Source organism: Oryx dammah, unplaced genomic scaffold (genome assembly GCF_014754425.2).
Source record: "Oryx dammah isolate SB20612 unplaced genomic scaffold, SCBI_Odam_1.1 HiC_scaffold_26, whole genome shotgun sequence".
Classification (NCBI taxonomy): Eukaryota; Metazoa; Chordata; class Mammalia; order Artiodactyla; family Bovidae; genus Oryx; species Oryx dammah.
Window position 1 is genome coordinate 44974992 of NW_024070210.1, and position 26582 is coordinate 45001573.

Below are 26582 nucleotides of genomic sequence, written 5' to 3' on the forward strand. Positions count from 1 at the left end.
CCCACCACCACCACTATATATGTAGGCCCATGGGCCAGGCATAGTGCTAATTTCTTTAAATGCTCATCTCCTCTGACTCTGGTCGTTACTATCCTCACAGATGAGGAAACTGCTTTATAACCTGCTCAAGTAGGCAAAACTAAGTGGGCAAAGCCAGGAAACAGGTATTCCTAAATCTGTGTGCTTTTAACAATTCCTTTCATAGTTATATTTCCATAAGACAAATATGGCATCATGTAAGAATAAACTTGAAATACAAAAATCTCAAGCTAACATTTTCTATTTATTACTCATTCAATAACCACCACTACAGCCCCATTACACCTCAGAACTGTCATTGATGTTACTTACAATACAGAAAAACAGGATTTGACTGCTAAACAGGCAGCCAGGCTACAGTTACATGAAGGACATAATAAAAGGTTCAATCTGTGAACTTCACTATTTCATAATCACAGATGCATACCTGATTCAGAGAAAGTAAAGGAGGTAGAAATGAACATTGAACCAGGAACTACGAATCTGGGTTCTAGACTAAACTCCACCTTAAGTATTTCTCTGAAATTCTTCATTTCTAGGTCAGAAATATTTTTTTTCTTTTTTTTCTTCTTCTTTTGACTGCAATGTTGGTATGTTGCAAGGATCAAATGGGACAAGATACAATAATTTTGAAAAACAGCACAAATAGGATATTGTCATCCCTGGTGGTCAGTCTTCTAGGGGTTGACAGTGTAAACATGTTTGCACAAAATACAACCTAATTACTGAAAAGATCCCTTAAAGCAGCAAGACATAATGGAGAAGAGCTAGAGTGTCTAGGATTCAAGTTCTTTCCACTTAAGAAACTGTGCTGTCAAATGATTTAAGCTATTTGAGTCTATTTCTTCATCTGTAAAGTGGCAGTAATAATTTCTCTCGAGTTATGAGCCATCTAGCCCAATACTTGACTCTCAGTTCAGTTCAGTTCAGTCACTGAGTCGTGTCCGACTTTTTGAGACCCCATGGACCGCAGCACACCAGGCTCTCGAGCAATTTAACTTTCCTCTTTTATTTTGCAAACATAGTTCTATAAATATGTTACTAAACAGCAAATGTACATTCATACAAACACACACCAACAAATAAAAGGGTAATACATTAGTAGTATCCCATATTAATATCAATAGGGATAAATTTTAAATCTTGACTATCATAGAAAGATTTTTATGACACTGACATTTTTCCAGTTTGTTAAATAATGTCACTTTAACAACACATTTCACAGTTCACTAACTTATTTGCAAGAAAGACTAAATAAAACTAAATTTTACAATTTGAAGAATTAAAAAATTTATGGCTTTTCTCATTAAATCAGTTTTTATTCAAAAATTATGCTGTTATCAGTATTGGATAAATTAAGCCATAAAAGGCTACATTAATTTCCATTCACATGGAGATTTCCAGCGATCATTATTGCTGAAATGATTACCCAGTGATTTGTATTCATTATCACATGGTACAAATAAGCCAAGTGACTATACAATCCAAACATATTGTATTTTTAAGACCTAAAACACTTCATAAATTTGCAGGATTAAAAAGAACCTAATAGGCTTAATTGGGATTGTCATCTTTCAAAAGATTTGGGGTTATGATGACCTAAATTAGTTTTAGGAGCAGAGCCTTGTTTACAAAATCTAAGATCTTGGAGAGAAGAAAATGTTCTAGCCTGTTTTTTGGCATCATTCATACTACATTGTTTAAAATGAGCAAGAACAGGGGTTATTTATAATCTAAGCTACTGGACAAACACTCTAATAATATCTTATCTATACACTAGTCAGATTTAATAAGTATCAAGACCAGGAATAAGAGTTAATTTTTAATATCTTATACTACTTGGGTCTTGGATTCCCATTTACCTAGACCCATATTTCTTTAAAGACATGGTCTGGGATATTGTCAATCTTTCACTATTATAAAGAATGGTATGTTTGATTCAGTCTTAAAAGTCCAGAAACAATCAAGAATTTTTTATCCTGATAAAATGATATTTTAGTAAAAGTATTTCCATGGAGATAATGTATCTTACATTTACTTGTCCCTTTGACAATCACAACTTTGTGAAATAAGAATGAAGAAACAGAATCATCTAACCAAGGTCTAATTCCAAGTCCTGTTTGTTTTCCCCAACCATCATCGCCACCACCCTACAGCTAGGTATCACTAGCCATAAATTCGAGTTATGCCAATAGTCATACAAATGACAGGTCCTGCATTTAAAATTTTGAAGAATGTTAACAAAATCTAGTAAAGTAAAACAGTTTAGGTAGAATTAAGAAAACCTCATGTAGCTTTAAGACTCAACTGTTAAGTCCTCAAAGCTTTAATACTGTTCACTTGCATTTTTAAAAAATTTGTTAATTTCAGGTTTTTTCATACACTCTTGTTTCCAAATGATGCGACTGAACTCTTCTGGCTATCTGTGTGAATGCAAACTCTAATGTATCTAAAACTGAATTAATTTTCCTCTAAATAGGATTCACCATTATTATAATTTTCCCTTTCCTAAGCTAACAAACTGGAGAGAATAAAAATAGCCATTGATTATGTGTTTAAGAGCCTGGTACGACTACTTTCCTCAGGTTATGTCATTACAACAAACTTCTAAAATGAATACATTATCTCAGTTTTAACCAATGAGGAAACTGAAACTCAGCCACCATGCTTATTTAACTTATATGCAGAGTAAAGTAGTAAAGTCACTCAGTCGTGTCTGACTCTTTGCGACCCCATGGACTGTAGCCTACCAGGCTCCTCCCTCCATGGGATTCTCCAGGCAAGAGTACTGGAGTCAGTTGCCATTTCCTTCTCCAGGGAATCTTCCCAACCCAGGGATCAAACCCAGGTCTCCTGCATTCCAGGCAGATGCTTTAACCTCTGAGCCACCAGGGAAGCCCATCACGAGAAACACTGGGCTGGATGAAGAACAAGCTGGAATCAAGACTGCCGGGAGAAATATCAATAACCTCAGATATGCAGATGACACCACCCTTATGGCAGAAAGTGAAGAACTAAAGAGCCTCTTGATGAAAGTGAAAGAGGAGAGTGAAAAAGTTGGCTTAAAGCTCAACATTCAGAAAACGAAGATCATGGCATCTGGTCCCATCACTTCATGGCAAATAGATGGGGAAACAGTGGCTGACTTTTTATTTTTGGGCTCCAAAATCTGCAGATGGTGACTGCAGCCATGAAATTAACAGATGCTTACTCCTTGGAAGAAAAGTTATGACCAAACTAGGCAGCATATTAAAAAACAGAGACATTACTTTGCCAACAAAGGTCCATCTAGTCAAAGCTATGGTTTGTCCAGTAGTCATGTATGGATGTGAGAGTTGGACTATAAAGAAAGCTGAGTGCTGAAAATTGATGCTTTTGAATTGTGGTGTTGGAGAAGACTCTTGAGAGTCCCTTGGACTGCAAGGAGATCCAACCAGTCTATCCTAAAGGAAATCAGTCCTGAATATTCATTGGAAGGACTGATGTTGAAGCTGAAACTCCAGCTGAAACACCTGATGTGAAGAACTGACTCATGGGAAAAAACCCTGATGTTGGGAAAGATTGAAGGCAGGAGGAGAAGGGGATGACAGAGGATGATATGGTTGGATGGCATCACCGACTCAATGGACATGAGTTTGAGTAAACTCGGGGAGTCGGTGAAGCACAGGGAGGCCTGGTGTGCTGCAGTCCATGGGGTCGCAAAGAGTCGGCCACAACCGAGTGACTGAACTGAACTAACTGAAGTTCAGAGAAGTTAGGTAATTTAATTAAGCTTAAATAGATCAGGTGACAAAACCAGAACTTTATTTTTTTTTAACTTGTTATTTTATTTTGAAATATAGACAATGATGTTGAGAAAGTTTCAGGTAGATAGCAAAGGGACTCAGCCATACATATACATGTATCCACTCTTCCCCAAACTCCCCTCTCATCCAGGCTGCCACATAACATTGAGCACAGTTGCCCGTGCTACACAGTACGAATTTGCTGGCTATCCATTTTAAATATAGGAGTGTGTACATGTCCATCCCAAACTTCCTAACTATCCCACCCCTCTATTGTTCCCCCCCAGTAATCATAAGCAAAATCAGAACTTTAACCAAGGTCTTTCAAGTTCTTCTAAATGCTAAAATAATCTGTAGGATTATATGTGCTGTGAAATTAATCTAAAGGGCTGGGACTATCATTTTCTTTTTAAATAAAATGGGAAAAAGAAAAGATCAGTTATCACTTCATGAGCAAGACTGAGTACTGAATTTTGTTTGGAAAGAGGGAATGCTGTTATAGGGCAGCAACTTCAATTGTTTTTGTAATTGTGAGCAGTCAAAAAAAATTTTCACCTACTGCTCCATGTGATACTACCTCTCAGTGACCCTCCCCCCACCTTAATTCTCTCCAATAGGTGTTTGGTTCTACCTTACCACATTCAACCAATATGGACTTTGGAAGCACATATTAAAGGCTGATACTAAGTTTTACCGAGTCTGAGAAAGAAGTAGTTGCTAGAGATTTACCACCAGAATGCATGAATTCTGTAACTACTGCATCTACCCTTTTGTGTAGAGGGAGCATTTTCTTTTTATTCACACAAATGTTGTAGTCAGCCTTTCAAAGCTTTCCATTTTAGGTACAATTTCAGTTTACACAATTATTTTACCTAGCAACCTTGTGCAAAGTACTTATTTTTTGACTACCTCAATAGCTTCTAACCTTTTAGACCAGGAAGATTTTAGTTGCATCACCTAGAGGGGAAAATCAACAAAGTATCATGAACTAAGCACCTCAATTGAAACCTGCACCTATTGAGAGTAAATTTCCATTCCTTATTCTCAAAAACAAAAACAGAACAACCAACACATACACACATAACCCTATGTTCAAACCAAAAATATTTGAGACAACAAATAGAAAAGAGTAGTGGAATGTCAAAGATCTACAAGTCTGTGCAGGCCATCTGCTACTTTTTTTCCTCTGGGCCAGTTCCCCTACTGGCCCTTTGCACCTCTTCCAAAACAGCAAAGGGTAACCTCCAGTCCTAATCTGACTCAGGAAAAAAAGTCAGGAAAGACTACATTTAACTATAGGTTCCAGAGGGCAAAGGTCATGTTAGTTCTTGCTCATCATTGTATTTCCACCACGTATGTGCCAGGCATGTGGCAGGTACTCAATGAACATGATTCAGGAGAAGAGAGGGAAAGGAATCCAATTGTCCAAAGTTTTACCATATTTAACAGTAAATTCTAAAAACAAGTCATTTTACCCATACACTGTGTAATCACTAATTTAACGTTTATCACAGAAGACACTGTTCATAAGATTTTGAATAAAATTTGTTTTGCTAAAACATGTGCAGTTTGGTAGAAACATTTTAGAAATCAAGACTTTCTGAAACAAAGTCCAGGTGTTTTGACTTAAGTCAAAGCAAGCATTCCAGTCAATACCTTGATTTAGTACAAGAGTCCACATAAATTATAAAATATTAGATACAATATCCTACACAACACAGCAAGCTAGCTAAATACAGAATAAAACACAATTTAACAGAAGACAAGATTTGAGTGCACTAGCAGGACAGCGCAACACTAGTGTGAACATAAAATTCTTTGTACAAAACAATAAAAAAAGGAAAGACAAACTGTGAAATAGGATTGAACACAGGGACATCAGGCATAAACCAGGACCATCTCAGGTAGCATTTAACCCATCCCATCCCCCAAGAAAATGTGAACCTCATGGTTAAAATAGATATATAAAACAGTTAATTCAAGTTAAAATTTTAAAGTAATTTTTTTATTCCATGAAACTCACTGATCTGAGTCAAAATATAAAATTTATGATATTTTATGGTATGTGAATACTTTACAACTGTGCATCAGGTTTTCCAAATATCCTTTTAAAAAGTAACCATAAGAAACTCACTACATCCTAGCTATCTTGTTTGAAGGAAAGATCAAGTCTTGAAAGATCAAGTCTTCACCCACAAAGCACTGACAGTGATGAAATGTTTTCTCAACTATCTAATAAATGCCAGCCCTGTGCCAAGGACCATAACAGGTATGAGGGAAGAAGTCAGATACTGTCCTGCCCTTGGAGAATAAGTACTCTAGTGAAGGAGAGAGTCTAAACTGAGCAAGTAAACGATGCCCAAACAGTGGTATGTGCCCTGGTCTTCTTTTGTTTCTTAGAGCATGCCAGGCTCTTTCTACATTCAGGACCTTTGAACATATTTCTTTGGCCTGCAATGTTCTCCTCCTCATTCGTTATACAGCAGGCTCCTTCTTATCTTTGCCTCACTTTCTCAGAGAGGCCTTAGCTAATCATCCCAAGCAAGGGGGTCTTCTCCCTGCCCTAAGTTGTCACATTCTTAATCTTTGTATATTTCCTTCAGAGCACTTACAACATGTAATTTTCTTACTTGTTCAAGAAATGGTAATATATTAACAATAATACATCACATTTACTGAATATTTCTTCAGAGTCAAATACTATTACAAGCACTTTACATGGATTACCTCATTTAACCACTGTGCCAGTCCTTTATTTAGGTACTATTACTGGCCCTATTTATCACATGACAAAACTAAAAATGGACTTCTTCCTCTACAATTCTTAATAATAAGCTTCCCATTATTTCCTAACTTTTAAATTTTAGACATTATCTCTAATTTCTTTATATTCCTTTCTCTTTTTAGCATCCCAGTTTCAAGGATTAAATATTTATTTCACATTGAGTCTATTTATTACCATTTGACTTTCTTTTAAAAGTATGTACACACTACTTGGAGAAGAATGGTAAAATATAATCACCTAGCCTTTGTTTCTGCCACGTTCCTTGAGGAAGGCTGAATGATCATGATGTCATTTCTGGGGACAGAATCTTGGGGCAATTGTGTTCTTGCCAGAGGTAATAATATAGTATAGAAAAATTCTCAACTGGTTAGCAAGTAATTTGTTTTACTTTTATAGTTAGACAGGTTACTTTTTTTCCTTTGGGCCTTATGCTTTATCAACTGTAAAAGAATGAAAGAGACTCACACTAAGGACCTTTTCAATTCTGATTTCTGGCAACAGCTTAACTTTGAGAGTAATCTCAGAATCACAAAACCATTTTCATGTTCTGAGCTCTTCAGAATGGAATTTGAATTATCGTGGAATGCACCACGATATAACCTGATGACTTTTTTTTCTCCATTGTTAGTCATTCAGAGTCCCCTAGCAGATACCTGAACTCTGCAACATAAGCTACAAGAAAAAGCACAGGAGGGTTGTTATATGCTGGACTACAGAAATATGTCTCCAGGACCAGCATTCAATCAACAAAATAATTACTAAGATTTGAGTGCAGATTCCTCAAAGGCATAGATATGTTCCTTATTCCAACTTCTAAAGAGCGAGTATACTAACTTAAAAACACACATGCCCAGAGAAACAATTTTCAAGAAAGGAGTTATGAATGACAGAATCTAAGATTTCCTGCTGTGTTCTTTCTACCACAATACACCATTGAACAAACCCCTTGTATGACCAAAATTTTTTTCTTAAAGCTTTGGTGTGAAATGTTTATTGGGTTGGATAGGGGAGAAAATATATGTTCATTCTCTCCTCAACAAAGATAGAAGAGCTTATCAATATTGAGAGGATCTCCTCACTCTTATAGCTCACATGAGGTTGGGAAGTATAAAGACTTCTAATCCTGCAGAGTTCATTAAGTTTCTGCCATGAGAGAAGGAATCTCAAACTTCATCTTGTTGTTTTCCTCTTATTCATTCTAACACACAGCTATTTTAAAATGAACCATGTAGTTTACTACTCTGAAGAAAGCGTATCATTAAACAAGAGCCATGGTACAATCAGTATTGTGTACCATATTAATATTCCCAAGAATTTTCATAAAAGGCAATAATTATTAATCCCTCATATATTACAAAGAATGGTGGTGAAGGGAAAACATACAGAGGAGAAAACAATTAGCCAACGGTTGAGATGAGTGTGCTGCTAAGTCACTTCAGTCGTGTCCAACTCTGTGCAACCCCATAGATGGCAGCCCACCAGGCTCCGCGTCCCTGGGATTCTCCAGGCAAGAACACTGGAGTGGGTTGCCATTTCCTTCTCCAATGCATGAAAGTGAAAAGTGAAAGTGAAGTCACTCAGTCGTGTCTGACTCTGTGCGACCCCATAGACGGAAGCCCATCAGATTCCCCCGTCCCTGGGATTCTCCAGGCAAGAACACTGGAGTGGGTTGCCATTTCCTTCTCCAGAGATGAGTGTTAGGTAATTTTTATCATACCAGGTTGTAATGTAATTTTGAGAGCTAAAAAACTGACTTTTTAAGACTGTCAGATATTCAGTATCTGTACTGGTTTATAATGAAATAATAGAAATGTACTGAAATTATTCTTCCAAGAAGTTCTTTTTAATCATAGAAAGCTAATTAATGGTGCCCTGCTATTAAATGAATGAAGCTCAAAGTCCTTAACATTCAAAACCCTAATCTCCCCCATTCTTAAGTAACCCCTCCAATTCACATTAGTCAACCTGCTATCTCTGGAACATCTTTATTGCTCCTTGTGTCCTCTCTTCCAGTCTTCCCCTTCTTAGTCTCTGTAAATTTCCATCTATCCAAATCATACTGTGTTTTAAGGCTCAATACAGCTGCTATCTCTGCCAAAAGACAGGCTTTCCCTGAAATTAATCACCCCGTGTGAACTCTGATAGTAGACATTACTTTTACTATTTACTGTATACAAGTATCTTATACCATGGTTGTTTATAGTTATCTCATTTGATCCATCCAATAACTTTGAGAAGTGGGAATAAATATTCCCATTTAGAAACAAAAATGGACACTGTAGAATTAATTCTTAGTCATGAAACTAACAAATCATAGAAAAATAATACAAAAGTTTTTCCAGTAATAAGTTTTATGCTATACCACAAAGACAATAAAATGCATGCAGGCATTCATTCAATGATAAATATTTACTGACTAGCTATTAAATGCCAGACATCAATCCATGCACTGGCAAACACAGCAGTGGTCAAACACCACTAAGCCCCTGCCTTCGTGAAGTTTATATTCCTATTGAGAGAGAAACAAAAAAAGCAAATAAATAAACATAAAACATCAAGTCAAGTAGTAACAAGTACAATGAAGAGTAATGCAGAGTCAAGAGACAAGAAAAAACCTGTACTCTTTTGATAAGATGGTCTAGGAAGTGACAACTTCCTCACTTTGAAGAAGTGACAATGAGTAGAAAGTCAAATGATGTAAAAGACAATCTTGAGACTTATAGTCCAAAAGCGAACAGCAAATGCCAAGTCCCCATGATGTCAATGTGTTTGTAGTGACTGAAGAACAGCAAAATCGATGTGCCTAGAGTACAGGGAACCTTAGAAGAGTACCAAGAAATGAGGTCAGAGAGGTAGCATGAGGCTTCAGGATTAAAAGTGGAATTCTTTCCAATGCACAAATAATTTAAAATATAATTCTTTTTCAACTGGGAAGTCCTGGAATTTACCAATACTCATTTTCCTCTTAAATCCACTTAGTCCAAATAATTTTTTTTCAAAAAAGTTAAACAAAATAAGGAAAAATACCTTAAAATCCTAATTAACTGTCCTATTTACATGACCTATTTTTTTTTTCCCAAAACCAGTACTTTTACTCACTTGTACCTTTATATATTCTTATGGTATTTTCCAAAAGCTTTCTAAATGTCCAACACCAGGGTCAAACTCCATTTTTGTAACAGAAAGCAACTTACTTCCTTAAAAGGCAGTATTACTGTAGACAATACCGGGACTACTAAAGAAATATGAATATAAACAATAAATTAGATATTAGCATTGTGCTAATAGATTTCTTGGATATGATAACTGTATTACAGGTACATAGGAGAATTTTATTTTTTAATTGGAGGAAAACTGCTTTACAATGTTGTATTGGTTTCTGACATACAACAACTCGAATCAGCCATAATTATACATATATCCCCTCCCAAGAATGCTTATTTTTAGGAGATACACACTGTAGTATGATGATAAATGTTTAACAACTGGTTCTGCAAAGGGAAAAAAAAAAGTCCTGGTCTGTAGCACTGCCAATTTCCATGGTATAAATACTGGTACCTTTGCTGATAGTAAGCAACCAACTTGATAGAGTTGAGAAGAAATATATACAATCAGCTGTCACATGCTGCTAATAGCCAGTTTCATACTGAAGTACACAGGGGTTGAAGTGTCGTGATGTCCACCACTTACTCTGAATTTATAAAAAAATAAAAATAAAAAAGCCCTTATGTCTGTCTGTCTACCTACCTACCTATCTACTGACCTACCACTCAAGAGAGGTAAAATAAAAGTAGTAAGATGCTCATAATCTATGAAAATTATGATTTTAACTTTTTTTGTGGGTGTGAAATACAGCATGCAATGTATGGAAGTTTAAAGAAATCCTATGGCTAATTCTTTCATATATCAAAAAATTTGTACATCAAAAATTTTTTAGTATGTCAAAATTTTGTGACATATACCAAATATGATATAGAGCTTTAACCTCAAGCTATGTTTAAGGTCAAAATCTTGGGAATTCTCTGACAGTCTAGTGGTTAGAACTTTACATTTTCACTGCCAAGGGCCAAGGTTTGATCCTTAGTCCAGAGACAAGATTCTGGAAGCTAGCGTGGCCCCCCAAAAAACAGATCAAAATTGCCAATATTGAGTGCTGAAGTTACACATTCTCTTACTATTATGAATTTAAGTAGAAGTGACCCACTGGATCACTTCTTTTCACAAAACCATGATATTTCTTCACAAAAGAAAATGGCTAATTTGGTTTTTAAAATGTACAAGAATTCTCTAATGTCAGGATAAAGTTTTATAAATAGCCTGATTAGCTATTATAAAATTTTAATTCCATTCAGAATATATAAGCTTAATAAGTAGGCAAACAAAAAATGGAAACTTCATACTAATTTAAAATGTCAATTCCTAACTATAAACGAGTAGTACTCTCAAAGAAAATAAGTTTTGAAGTCCAAATAATGGTCATACTTTGAATAAATATTATTTATAAGTAATAGTACATAATAAATAATTACAAATAATAAGTTATGACTAGATTCCCAGGCTAGCCTACCAAAAGCTTCTTAACCTATAATATTAGGCCATTTCTTGCAGCATCAGGAACAAGTCTAGATTCTGACTCACAGAAACAAAAGGGCCATGCTCCAAACACTGAATCAATCCTTGCTAATGTTCTAAAATAAAGAAAAAAGCAATTTGGGGCACCATCTGACCATTCTAATAACTTTCATCAACCTCCTTCTAGTGTCCACCTCCATCCCAATCTCTCTGCCTTAATGCTGCTCTAAATGCTCACAAGGGTGTATGATCACCCAGAAATAGTTGGCGTGCTCCACTTACCTACTTTCCCTCTCCCCTTGCATGCACAAGATGTGTAGTTCCATACTGGTTTTGAATTCCTCTAGATGTATATTCCAGAATGCAAGGTTCAGAGGGACAAACAATAAAGATCTATTGATCTCTTATGCCTTTTATGATTAGCTTTCACAACACAGCACTGAAACATTCATTTCCTCAGTGCAGCTGATTCAAGTTGCTTATCCTTGGAAATGAAACACTAATCAATTCCTATATCATGCCAGGAACATGCTAGTTGTTGAACCTTGGGTTCTCAGTTCACTTTTCCCACAATCCTTAAAGTTAGCGGTATTTGAACAAAAAGAACTGAAGTTCTGACAGGTTATGTAATGTGCTCAAGGTCATTTGGCTGGTATCTAAGTTTGATCCTCAAGCCTTAGGGTCTTAACTCTATGCTGCTAAAAAGGACACATTTGAGCCAATTTTATAACAAAAGGTAGCCATCATTTCAATATTCTTTGAAAATATATAATTAAGTATACACTTATTAATCTAAATGGTTCTTCTGTTGGTGTAATTTCAATCAGGATAACAAGGGGAAACTTTAAAAACTGTAAAAACCAGGTACTGCATAAATGGGTATTTTTAGACAGAATGACCTCCCCTAAGATACACCTGAGAGCACCTAGCTCTTTGCTCATGAGTACAGATCATCCTGTCTATACAGCAAACCAGTCAATATATATAGCATTTCACACCTTATAAAGTTCTTTGACACATTATCTTACCTGAAGCTCAGAAGCAACACTTTGAGCCTAGTACATTTTACAGATGGGAAAACAGGTTTGGAAATTAATCCAAATCGTAGAACCTGTAAGTGACAGAACAGGCCCCAAGTCTACACTCTAAATCCTGAGTCTTTATCCTACTTGTACTCATAAATCTGAAGTTATCCAATCAATTTAATCTCTCTCTCTTTCAAAGAAATAGCAACAGGAACAAATTCAGTATGGTGGTTGGAGAGAGGAGAGCTACCAGCAAATGCTTCTGTGTGGATTATTTGTTAAGTAAATGTATATAAACTTAGAACCACCTATACCAAACAGCTTTTGCCTACACCTTAGTTATTTTATAGAATTTTATTTCAACTTAGTGAGATTTAATCAATTTTAAAATATCACCTTCTTTTAAGTTATGGGCAAATATATTTTAAATCTATTTTTTTAAATTAGGTATAATGTTGTGATAATAGCCTGTCAATAATGCAGCAAATCCCTAAAGTGAGAGAATTTCAGTTGGTGTCAGTAAAACAATCAATGATTTCTAGTCATCTGCTTCTATTCCTATTTGCTTCACAAATATTGAGGTAAACTAGTGATTCATTTCTTTAAGCACCTCCTACACACCCACCATGTATAAGACCATCAGCTAGGTGATAGAAATCCAGTTGTGAACAACAAAGTTCCTGTCCTCTTGGAACTTAAAATCCAGTTGTGGAGACAGACAATAAACAAAGAAAAAAAAAATCACATAATACGGTAAATGCTACGAAAGAAACTGTGGAGACACAGAACAAGGACCCTAATTTAATAAATAATAATAGCTGCTAACTTTTAACTGAGCACTTTAGATAGTGTAGTTAGAGAATATCTCTCTGAAAAACGATATTTAAACCAAGATCAGAAGAATGACAAGGAGCTACCCACATGATGACTGGGGAGAAGGTTTTTCAGGCAGAAGAAATAATGGACACAAGGCTGTGAATGGTCACTGAAAACCTAAAAGGTGGCCAGTGGGACTGGGCAAGTTGAACAAAGGTAAGATTCAAAAAGCCTTATTATAATTTTACTGAATGAGTTTCTTTTATATGAAAAGGAATATATGTGAAATCTCAACTCAGGTTATTGCTGGGTCTGTGTTTGGCATTACACATGGATTAATGTCTAATATTTTGAGTAGCTACTGGCATTTTTAGCCAGTTGATTCTGTTTCAGTATAATAAGAAAGTCTGACATAATCAATGTCAGATTTTTTCAACCATTTGAGGAAAGACAGAATTAACTATTGACAAATTGACTTTGGTTTACCTATTGAGAAAGAAATACTGTTTCCTGGTACTGTAATTTTGCTTTCTCATTTAAAAAAATGTCAGTATTCAGTTGGAATTTCTAAGTTAAACATTCCCTCAGTTTTTAAAACCCTCAGCCTTAATTGAGTGGAAAATACTACTGTAATTAGATGCAAAGTTGAGGACAAAAGAATAAATGAATGTAAATATTCCTTATTTAACAACTAATTTTTTTCCTATACTTGTTCACAGTGCAGAATGTTCAGGCCCCACAGGTTTCTTCACTTTTTGAAAAGGAAATCGGCTTTTGAGTTACTCTCCCTGTATACACATTAGCTTCTCAATTCTGCCTTCCAATTATCTTTTTTTCCCATTCTTCAAAGAAATGACAGTGTTCTATCCACTGAATCATATCTTTCTTACAGGATGACAAGCAAAAACATAAGGAACCTCTATGTTAATCCCTTTAGGATTGAGTCTCAGAAGTTGTATCAACCCAGCAATTATCTGACAGATACTGATGTGTCAAGACCCATCAGTATAAGTGGATGAAAGGTCAACAGTAGTCATTTTCGGACTTGAGATCACAGTGAGTATATAAAACACATACAGCTGAATTAGCCCCTTTCTTTTGTTCTCCTCAGCCTTCTCTAAATAAGTGACTTAATTAGAATATGTCCAACTGTAGGAAAAGCTGTTCACACATGAATATTTACTATGTCCCGGCCATAGTTCTAAGCACATTATATACACTAACTTATTTACTCAAATAACTCTAAAGGCAAGGTACTATTACTTCCTCCATTGCAAAGGTGAAAAAGGTAAGGCACAAATAAGATTTACAGTTTTCTAAGATCATAATAATTAGCAAGTCTGTTTTTTATTTCCCTTGGGCCTGTTTTTAAACAAATTTGGCCCCAATATCTTATAACATTTTAATATAACATATTCCTACCAATCAGAGGGTTTACAGCATGTACCCAAGCTTGCCTTTTCATACTGTTCATGGGGTTCTCAAGGCAAAATGCTGAAGTGGTTTGCTATTTCCTTCTCCAGTGGACCATGTTTTGTCAATACCAATAACCTCAGATAGGCAGATGACACCAACTCTAATGGCAGAAACCAAAGAGGAACTAAAGAGCCTCTTGATGAAGGTGAAAGAGGAGAGTGAAAAAGCTGGTTTAAAACTCAACATTCAAAAAATGAAGATCATGGCATCTGTTCCCGTCACTTCATGGCAAATAGATGGGGAAAAAGATGGAAACAGAGACAGACTTTATTTTCTTGGGCTCCAAAATCACTGGAGACAGTGACTGCAGCCATGAAATTAAAAGACACTTGCTCCTTGGAAGAAAAGCTATGACCAACCTAGACAGCATATTAAAAAGCAGAGACATTATTTTGCCAACAAAGGTCCGTCTAGTCAAAGCTATGGTTTTCCCAGTAGTCATGTAGAGATGTGAGAGTTGGACCATAAAGGAGGCTGAGTGCCGAAGAATTGATGGTTTCGACTGTGGTGCTTGGAGAAGACTCTTGAGAGTCCCTTGGACTGCAAGGAGATCAAACCAATCAATCATAAAGGAGATCAACCCTGAATATTCATTTTAAGGACTGATGCTGAAGCTCCAATACTTTGGCCACTTGATGCAAAGAGCCGTCTCTTTGGAAAAGACTCTGATGCTGGGAAAGATTGAAAGCAGGAGAAGGGGATGACAGAGGATAAGATGGTTGGATGGTATCACAGATTCAATGGACCTGAGTTTGAGCAAACTCAGGGATATAGCAAAGGACAGGGAAGCCTGGCATGCTGCTGTTTATGGAGCTGAAGAGTCGGACATGACTGAATGACTGAACAACAATGCAAGCTTACTTTGAATCTGGGCTAGCTCTCTTATTAGCTGTGTAACCTTGGATAAGTTACTGTGACTATTTCATTTATGAAATGAAGATGAACAACAGCATCTAGTTTCTTGAACAACTGTGATGTTTAAATGAGTTATATAAACTACTTGGATCAGTGCCTGGCACACAGTATGTAGAAGAGTTAGCTGTTACTAGTAACAGTACCACCACTACCTCCACTGAGGGAATTTAGCAAAAGGCTGTTCTGTTTAATCTAGTCAACACTTCTCGTCCTCTGTCATCTCTGTTGCTTGATTTACACTGGCTAACAATGAACTATTAGCAAGTTAGAAACTCATCTACCTCCCATGCTATTTTTTTCTAGTCCTTACCATTTCTTTGTCCATTTCAGTTGCCCAGGAAGAAACGTTTGAGATTAAAATGATTTGCATTATACTATAGGTAAGTTCATATGCTACTGCAATACTAAAGCTAAAGCCTAAATTTGTAATATTATCAAAAAGGGGGTGTCTCAGTCCATTTAGTCTGAAATAACGAAATACCATAACTAGGTGACTTCTAAACAGCAGAAATTTATTTCTCACAGTTACAGAAGCTGGAAAGTCCAAGATCAAGGCACTAGCAGATATGGGTACCTGGTGAGGATCAGCTTTCTCACTAGGTATTTGTCTTTTCATTATAACCTAAAATGGTGGAAGGGGTGAGAGTACTTTCCTGGGTCTCTTTTATGAGGGCACTAATGCCATTCATGAAGTCTTCACCCTCATGACCTAATCATCTACCAAAGGCCCCTACCTCCTACTACCATCATCCTGGAGATAAGGATTTCAATCTGTGGATTTTATGGGCACAAACATATTCAATCTACAGCAGAGGGGGACAAAAATTAAGCATTCCTCTCAGTTTAAACCTCAAAAACAAAGTCAATTGCTTGGTATTTTATTTGTGCAACAGGTTTTACATTAATAGTTTTCACTTAATACTCATAAATGAATGACTCATGAATTGAAATACAGTATGTTTAATTATTAATGTTTTGATGATTTCCTAGATATTATAGGCCTTAACCTTTGATAAGCTCGGACAACTGAGCTTTGATAAGCTTTGATAAGCTCAGTTGATAAGCTGAGACAACTTTCTTGGAAATGTCTGATGAAGAAACTCTAACCAAAGCAAGCATGCATGCATACTAAGTCACTTCAGTCATGTCCAACTCTTTGCGACCCTATGGACTGTAGCCTGCCAGGCGCCCCTGTCCAGGGGATTCTCCAGGCAAGAATACTGGACTGGATTGCCATTCCTTCCTCCAGGGTATCTTCCCCACCCAGGGATCAAACCCTGAGCATCTCTGGTAGCTCCTGCCTTGCAAGTGGATTGTTTACCACTGAGCCACCAGAGAAGACCAACAAAGGATAAAGCAGAGCAAAATTGACATTTATCTTTTAAATTAAAAAGATTTTGATTCTACTTAAATTGTTACACAATACCATGAACTTAGGAATTCTGAAACCTTTGGGACCTTGAAATCAAAACATAAGCTTATATTATTTTGAAATACATTTTTATAGAAAAAAAATCATGCATTCAAAATATACAAAATTATAAATACCACAGATTTATAACATAAATATTAAATGTTAAAAATGTAAAGTACTTTAATTACATCTGTGCAAAAACCATACTTTAGACATCTCTTGAAACACTGAGCATTCAGTATCTAACTAGGATCAGATCCAAACTTTACATCCTTGAGTACAAGGTGAAATAACATCATTTAACCTCTCCAACTGCCCAGCTCTAGTCAGAATTTAACACCACTTAAACAGGTATTCCTAGGAAGCTTGATCTGCCCATGCCACCCCTCTACACATAAAAATTAACATATATATATTTGTAGTAACAAAAGACAGAGAAATAAATTCCACATATATCAAGCATTCTTTTGTAGCTTTTATATATTCTCAGATACCTATACATTAAAAGCCTATTAAATCTGCTTGAGCCTTAGCAGGTTTCAGGCTATGACTGTGAAACAAAACAAGGTACTACTAGGTTATTGCACATTTGACTAGTTCTTTACCTTTTCTGAACATATTTTATAACTGAACATATAAGCATCTATAATATCTTGTTTAACATAATTATCATTTATTTAAAAACTACTATGTGCCAAGCAGTGTCATATTACTTTCTAGCAACTATGAGAAGTTGGAATTATCCCTGTTTTACAGAGAAGGAACCTGAAACTCTCAGAAATTTAGTAGTAAATGAAGATGACAGAGCTAGCAAGTAATGGAACAAGGATACAAATAGAAGTCTGATTCGAAAACCTGTGCCAATGATAACATCAAAGACTCATCTCTGGCAGCATTGTGCAAGTAATGTTATATAACTGCTTAAAAATCTTAAAAAAAGAAAAAAGAGAAAAAAAGATTTACCTCAGACTGTAATACAATTCTATTGAATACTGTAAAACATTGCCATTGTACAGTAACATCTTAATTATCTGAAAGTACAGTAGAAAGTCTCTTAATTTTCACTTAATCAACTAGCCATATTGTCCAGTGCGTCCCATTTCCTCCATAAAGTAAACTGACAGATACTAGCAGCTAGTAAATTACTTCCAGTTTCCCATGCACTTCTACTCCTGCTAGTTGAGTTGCATGCTTAACTAATAGCTAATATCTGGTGTTTATTCCCAAACTTGCTTATGCCACTCTATAGTAATGAACTTACTTGAGTGCAAATAAAAGGTTATTTCTATGAAAACTATGTTGACTGCTTTGGAAATAGAATATTTTGATGAACATAATTTTGATGAATATATATTCCCTCTTCCCCCAAGACACACTCCTGTTGACTACACAAATATCTTTATAATTCTTGGTATACACAGACATCTATGAAGTTGCACTAAACATTAAAAAAGAATTTTACATTTTTTAAATGTAAAATATTCCACCCTTTGATTTGTTTACAAAGTCTTATTACACTTTACAGAAATCAAAAGTAGAAATCTTTAGGTTTACATTTTTGGTGTGGTTTACATAAGAAAGATCACATCTAACTCTGATTAAACAGGCTCCATTCCCTGCCACTCCCATTTCTAAAGAAGGGCCTTTAGCCTACATCAAAAGACAGGAAAAATAATTAAGGCATTATTTTTTTCTGATTCCTCACTTTAACTTTTTTGATTATCCAACCAACTACCACATGCAACTGTATAGGATAAGAGGCTCTTTTTGTACTTATTTAGAAACTCTGATGCACATCTGTATCCCACTTAGCAAATATCTCAGACTTTCTACATTAGAATTCATATACATTCTCAGTTTCTGAATGAATATCTGAAGGTTCCCCATTCACTCTCATTTTTTAGAGAACTCAGTGAAGTATGGTTATCTAGTTTTTTAACCACAGATATTAAAAGCAAGAATAAGCATATTGACAACAAAGACTACTGACAGCATGGGAATTCAAAAATCAGATCTTAAAGTAAACAGGCTGAAGGGGTTTAAGTTAGAGGCAAAAAAAAAAATCTTTGTCCACATATTATGAGTACAACAGAAAATATTTTGGCATTTAAAGAGTGAAGTTTCAGTCATCCAGAAAACAAACTCATACAGACTAGTTTCTTAGACACCATTGTAGAAAAAGTGAAGTATTATTGTTGTCTAGCTCTCCCATAACTGTCCCTTGCCAACCACAGATCAAGAAATCAATTCAATGGGTTATGCAAGCAATTTTTAAAAATTGAAATAGAAGAGAAAAATACAAGACCACAATGCACATAGTAAGTATGTTTTCTGAAACGTTTATTTCAGTATTTCTGTACTATTTGCAAAGTAAAAGATATTACTTACTCTAGGTCATGGTCAAAAGAAATCCATGGGCCTAAAGACTCATAAAATATAGTCACAATACCAAACTTTCGATTCCCTCATTTTTACATCATAATGCTAGAGAAAACTACAATTTTAATGAGAAAAAAAGTCACTTCTTTAGGAATCTTGATGCATAAATGTATTTACTTTTTTTAGTAATCTACATTAATAGATAACATTTTATCATGCTTAGTACTAGTTTTGGCTAAAATAGAGATTTTGTGTAAGTATTTAAAGTAACTTTTCAACAATGACTTTGATTTTATTTGTTTGTTTATTCTGAGATGCAATTACTGACCTTGGTGCCAGCTTTCCAAAGTCACTGAGGTAATCTAAAAGTCTAAACTTGGCAATCTACATAAGCAACCTGATTAGTAGCAATACAGTCGCTAATACTTAAAACATACAAAGCTGATTTTAAGAATCAACCAAACACTTAAAACACTTAAAAACTAATTTAAACCTCTAAATTAAGTATGGCTTTCCCCACTTCTTTCTAGTGCATTTTAAGACAATATCACCAAAGACATATTTGTGTAGAAAAGAGAATCTGACTTTCTAATCCACTTTGAAAATAATATATGGAAAAAATAACCAGTTTAACACATATCTTTTCAAATTATTTTATTTTTAAAAATTGTCATGTCTTTTTTTTTTTTGTCTTATTTATTTACTTATTTACTGCCACACTGTACTGCCTGTGGGATCTTAGTTCCCTACCAAGGATCAAACCTGTGCCTCCTACAGTGCAAGTACATAATCCTACCCACTGGATCACCAGGGAATTTCCTATATCTTTTTTTTAAATAAGCATCTAATTCATAAGGTTAAATTAACATTTCCAATCCAAAAGTCTCATATTTGGAAGGGACTCTGTCATCTAGTCCAACTCCCTACCAAATACATTAATCCTCTTCTTATAATATTCCTTAGAACCAAATTCCCATATTACTGAAACTCCTAACTACCACTATATTAAAATCTTCTAAAGTTGGTCCTTGCTATGAATCAAAAGCAGACTGATGAATGGGTTTTTCAATTCCTTTGAAGTGCTTGAAAAACACAGTGTATACATTATTCCCAGAAGTCCTGAAAATACAGGTTTAGAAAGAAAATGGCAGTACTTATTATAGGGATTTCAGTAGCCCTGTCCATATACTGATATACTGCAAAGTACTCCAGGGATTTGTTCAAACTTTGAGGGTTTGCTTAAAGCACAAAAATCAGCAATGACAAATAATATCTGTTAACTCAAATGATCTTAAATTTTCCGTTTATCAAGTTCAAATTCTCAAACTGAGGAAACTTGTAAACTTTTTAAAAACTGAAGTTAGATTGACTTTACCTAAAAATGTGTAACTCTCAAATGATATCAAATTTTGTGACACCAGATAAAAATGCTTTTATTGAAAATTTCACTTTTAGTATCTCTTGAAACTAACATTCTGAAGACAGTTTTGAAGAATGTCTTCTCCCATCTAGTTCCTAACTCTTCCCTGTGCCCTTCTCTACCTTACCAGCTGGAAATCTGTAACAGAAATAATCATATGTAATTCAGTTGATCCTGCCGCAGAATTAGGTTAACCTTTCTAAAATGGGGCACAAGAAAAAAAAAAATCCTACTTAAATTATGTACCTCGGTCTGGCTTCATTTTCACGTCGATATCCACCCAAGGTGCTGCGAAATACACGTGTGGGTTCTCTTCAACAGGCTCGCCGCTGATTTTGCAGCTACTGCTTCGTTTTCAAAACGCTAAAAGAGGTCAAAATAAAATTAATCTGGTCCTGCCCTAACACTCGATCTTGCAAGAAAACTACTGCTAACAGGCCTCTTCCTGGCAGTAAGAGCGGTGACAGCACCATCCGCAGGTCTGAAAAAAGCAAAACTCTACACCACCTCCCCCATCGACTCTGGACCAAGCACCCTTCTTCCCCGCCCCTGTGCTCTCCAGGCCAAAGTGTCCTTCTTTGACACAGCGTCTCCAAACCAAAAAGAAGATCTATTTATAACTTGAATGTACAGGCGAGGGGGCGGGGGGGATCAAGCAACTCAAGCTAACTAACCCCTTTGTAAAAAACGCCTCTGGGAACAGTGGCACCTCCGCAGTGACTCGTATAGAAATGCTTGGACCTGATGACTTGAGCGCAGGAAACTCTTCAAGACCCCAAACGCTCCGCCGACGCTCTGCCCGCCCCTCAAGGCCTCACCTGTGTAATTACCCTCTGGCTAGTCTTCCTGCCTCAACCGCGGCCAAGTTTACACAATAAGAGGGTCAGAAAGAAACGCGAGACATCTCCTCGCGCCCAGCCCCCAGTCCCAAAAGAACTATACTGTGCTGCCCCGGGTCGCCCCTGCAACACCCCTGGCCCTGAGAGGCCGGGCCTGAGGGTCGTCCCGGGAAGGTGTTTACAGCCGGGCGATCGCCTCTCCTCGGTGCAGCCTGCCGGTGAGGGCCCCTTCCGTCCCGCCGCGGCCCGGGATTTCCTTCAGTCCCGCCGTCCGGAGCGCCGCGCCGGCCCCTCTCCCAGCCGGAGAGTTGTTTTCATGGCTCCCTCGGCCGACCTCTGCTGACTAACTCTCTCGCCTCCCGTCCCAATACCTCCTCCTCCAGGCACTTGACTCCGCCGTTCGCCCAGCGGCTCACATCACACTCCCACCTCAGACGTGAGGCTCCGAGAGGCGCAGGGCCGGCAAAAGCGGACTGTGGCGCGCAGCGGCCCCCGAGGCTGCGCTAGGGGACCATGGGGGCCCGAGACGACAAGCCCGACGCGGCTCCCCGGCGCCCCTGTGGCCATCCACCCCCGCCTTGGCCGCCGCCTCGCTCCGCTCCCGACGCTCAGCCCCTCGTTCCGCCCGACTCGCACCCGAGCCCCGCGGCCCTCGGGCTTTGGCCGCCTGGCGACCTGGCCAGCCCGCTCGCCCCGCGCCTCTGCCAGCTCCTCGCCCGCCCGCTGTCTCTAGCTCTGGCGCCCCAGCTCCCTGGCCCCCTCGCTCGCCCAGTTCTTTCTCTGCTGTTTGCCCTGTCAAAACACTGCCTGGGTCACGTGTCCCAACAACAGCCAACCCACCGCTCGTCACTTCCTCCCCGGCGGCCTCAGCTGCTGGCGCCCGGTTGTTATGACAACGCCCGGCGCGCCCAGGGGCGCTAGCCTGGGGGCCTGGGTTTCCTTGCAGGTACAGCGGGTTGCGAGTGGCTGGCGGAGCCCCGAAGGCCCGCGAGGCGCCAGGCGCATCGGCTGCGCTCGCTTCCTGTCTGCCCTTCGGGCTGGCTGAAGCGCGTCTGGGACCAGGAACCAGAGTTGCGCTATTAGAGCACAGGGTAACCGAGGAGATGTCATCCGAGGGCCTGCCCCAGACGTGGAGGATAATTATAGTCTCCTCCTCCTCCTCCTCCACACGGGATGCTGGCGCAGAGTTGTGACCCATCCCCGAGTGGCTTGCAGTGCACAGTGGAAGCTGGATCTAATTGTGGCTGGGACAATAGCGTGGGCCTCCATACGCTTCAGGGACTGGGGAGTTTAAGAACAAGAAGCCCTCCTCACCCTAAAAAAAAAAAAAATTTTTTTTTTTTATATCACTAGGGATTTTAGTAGGATTCAGAACCCAAGCTCCTGAGGCACTTGCTGTGCTAAAAATAACTTTTATAATCTCTGAAACACTGACTCATGGCAAGAGGACACTTTTAACACCGTGTTATTGTTGGGGAGCTGTAATTTTGTTGTTGTGCTATAACAATGTGACATGATGACATTTCGTGTTGCGATGTTGTATCATCATTTCAACACAAACAGATGACAAGGATCTGCTGTAATTAAAAAAAAAGCAACCCTAGCAAGGACTGAAGCTATTAGCTACTCAGTTTATAGACAAAGTCCATACCGGGTTGTGAGCTTAAAATAGAGACAAAGTACAAAATTTACAGTCCTCTTGGTTTCAGTATAAAAACTCTTTTAAAAAAAGAAACAATTTTGCATACAAGAATCACAACGGGATGAGAAGAAAATAGCAATCCACCCCAGTATTCTTGCCTGGGAAATCCCATGGACAGAGGAGCCTGGCGGGCCACAGTCCATGGGGTAGCAAAAGAGTCCCACTCGACTTAGCGACTACACCACCACCACCATCATGTATGTTGGGGGTAAGTGTCTAGCGCCACAGTTTCATCTGATGTGGTTCCCACTTTGAAGATGTTTCCAACAGCTTTTTGTTTTGTGCACTTCTGTCCTCTAAAATTAAATGGAATTAATATTGAAGGTGTAAACGTTGTAAGTATTTAATAAACCACTGTGTGTGTGTTTTTTTACAAACCCCTATCTTTTAATAGTTGATAACTCGAGAGTTTTGAAAACAAAACTGTTATATTTGTTTTCATTATATTTAAAATATTCAGAAGTAAACTAAATTATCATTAAAAAAATCACAAGAAAGTACTAGGATGGGTCTAAAGGTGATTTCCTTTAGTCTTTGTACTCTCCTGAGGTTTCTGAAGTTTTACAGTGAGGATTGTTTACTTCTATATCAGGAGTAACAATTTACAAAAATTGTAATTTTTGTAAATGACAATTGGGATTGCATTTTTTGCCTCAAATCAATCAAATGCATATATTTTTTATTATGAAAAAATAATATTTTCTGGATGTTTTCATATGTACAGGAGAATTATGTATGCAACTGCATTTAAAAACCTTAACTCTAAGATTGTAACTAGTCAAAACTGGATGGAGCATTCAGGAGGGTAACATGCATTTTCATGAGAAATGTTCTGGCATCTTGAAGATGAAACTTCTGACAAATGGCAACAGTTTGTTAATCTATGTAATAGCTACAAATGTTAACTCCCAGTGGATTTGACTTAGATATTATTGAATACTATATTATGTAGTTTCTTGTCTGAATTGAAGTTTTATTTGTTCTAACATCAATTCTCAGTTAACCTTGGTAATGGGAGACAGAAAGGACAGTTACAGATAATCCGAAATCCTAAATTTAGCACAACAGCTGGGACTAGATAACAGCTATTGTAAAGGCTTACTGGGTGAACAGGCAGCAAGATCTGTGATTCAGCTCCTCTTCCTCTGCCAAATTTGCAAGAGGTATAAAGAGTAGGAAAAAAAGGAGTGGAGGCTTAGAGTATTGGATAATCTGGAAAACAAAAGAATTATCTTTTAAACAGTCAAGTTTTACAGCACATGGATAAATGATGATGTCTGAACATTTGTTACATTTGAATCTTTTTACCTTGAAACTTTTGATTGAGAATCTTAAATCTGTTAAAAAATTGGAGTTAATTATGGCAGTGGAAAAAGTATTTTTAAAGAGATATATTTTTGACTCATTAATTTATTTTTCAAATTATTTTTTCACTCATTCAACTCTCCTTTATAGAACACTCACTATCTGCTAGGCATATGCTAGTCTCTGAGAGCACTAAAGTCACCAAAAACAGGGTCATTACTCTGATGGAGCTTACAGTATTGACTACTGCGGTTGCATGGTCTAGGTCAAGTCACATTCTACAGCCTCCCTTAACCTATAAAAGTGAGGTAATTTGGACTCAGGCAGTAAATAATCTCTTTCTAATTCCAAAATAATTCTATAGTCATTTAAAACATTTACAGAATGGTTGGAAATAATGACCTACCTACCATGGCAACTCTTAAGTGTTAGTGATAAAGTGTGTTTGTGCCTTGGAGCACCCAAGCAAAACAAACATCTCTGTTTCCTGCTTGGTGAGGGGTGAAGGTGGGTGAAGCAAGTCAAAACAGCTGGCAGGAACCTTCCTCCTTTTCTATCTGATTTACTCTTCATTTTTACCCCCTTAGTGTTGAAAAAAAAAAAAAAAGTGAAGTCACTCAGTTGTGTCCAACTCTTTGCGACCCCATGGACTGTAGGCGGCCAGGTTCCTCCATCCATGGGATTTTCCAGGCAAGAATACTGGAGTGGGTTGCCATTTCTTTCTACAGGGGATCTTCCCCACCCAGGGACTGAACCCAGGTCTCCTGCATTCCAGGAAGACTCTGAGGTGGCTCAGACAGTAAAGACCAGGCTTCGATCCCTGGGTTGGGAAGATCCCCTGGACAAAGAAATGGCAACCCACTCCAGTATTCTTGCCTGGAAAATCCCATGGATGGAGGAGCCTGAATGGCTACAGTCCATGGGGTCACAAAGACTTGAGTAATTAACTTCAAAAAAGCTAGCTTATCTTCAGCAAGGAGGTAATCCCTTCAACTTTGATACGTTTTGCTGAAATGGGCACAGTATAACAAAACTATGTATTTAATGGAGGTCTTTTACTGACTAAAGTGATGGAAGATAACTGGTTTACTCACTTTATTAGTGCAAGGCTGTTACTGTTACCAAGGTCATGGAACCAGTCCAGGCTAACAGAATGAGCTCCACAAATGCAGCGACTGGCACCTTTTTCTTCTCGTATCTCTAACACCAAGTAAAGGACCTAGCCCAGAGCAGGACCTCAATATATGTTAACTTTTGTATTCACCGATAAAGGTTTCTTGTACATGCCCACAAACTGTACTTGTAATACCAGTTGGCATTTTATTCCCTAGGGATAAAGCTAGAGAGCTGGGAAATCAGTGGGTGGCACAAACTTTATACATGAAGGATATGTTTTCATTGTACTTTAGATGTTGTCTTATAATAGTAGGATCTTGTTGTGAGTTGAGTTGTGTCTTCCAAAATAATATGTTGATATCCTATCCCTGATACCTGTGAACGTGACCTTAATTGGAATTAGGGTCTTTGCAGATGTAATCAAGTTAAGATGAAGTCATGCTGGAGTAAGGTGGGCCCTAAATCCAATTATAAGTGTCTTTAAACAGTGAGAGTTATTTGAAGACAGGATACTCAAGGAAGATGGCCCTGTGGCCAGGTAACAGAGATTGGAATGAGGTAACTGCAAGCCAAAGAATGTAGAAGATTGCCGTGAGCCACCAGAATCCAGTAAGAGGCAAGGAAGTATTCTCTGAGATTTCAGAGGGAGCATGTACCTGAAGTTATCTTGCTTTTGTCCTTTTCATCTTCAGAACTCTGAGAGAATAAATTTCTGTTATTTTAAGTCATTCAATCTTGTTGTATTTATTTACTATGGCCCAAGAAACTAACATAGAACTCCAGAGAAAGTTTTATTGTTTAGTTGCTAAGTCATGTCCGAACCTTTTGTGACCCAAAGGATGGTAGCCCGCCAGGCTCCTCTGCCCCTGGGATTTCCCCAGGCAAGAATACTGGAGTGGGTTTCCATTTCCTTCTCCAGGGGATCTTACCAACCCTGAGATTGAACCCACATCTCTTGTGTTGACAGATGGATTCTTTACCGTAGAGCCACCAG

The 26582-nt window shown here is 37.7% G+C and overlaps 1 protein-coding gene across 2 annotated transcripts in view; it reads right to left on the bottom strand.

The window, feature by feature from the left end:
- FAM214A (family with sequence similarity 214 member A) overlaps positions 1 to 22099 on the bottom strand; it is an 84453-nt gene extending 62354 nt beyond the window's left edge. The window contains exons 1-2 of one of the 2 annotated variants that reach the window (XM_040226550.1): positions 21837 to 22099; positions 20873 to 20989 (exon numbers count right to left, since the gene is read on the bottom strand). In XM_040226550.1, the coding sequence (XP_040082484.1) occupies positions 20873 to 20888 (16 nt within the window). In that variant the 5' untranslated portion in view covers positions 20889 to 20989; positions 21837 to 22099. Of the gene's footprint in view, positions 1 to 20872; positions 20990 to 21300; positions 21564 to 21836 lie in introns of those variants that run through there. The other variant, XM_040226549.1, reaches the window with a different exon arrangement.
- Between the last annotated feature and the right edge of the window lie 4483 nt (positions 22100 to 26582).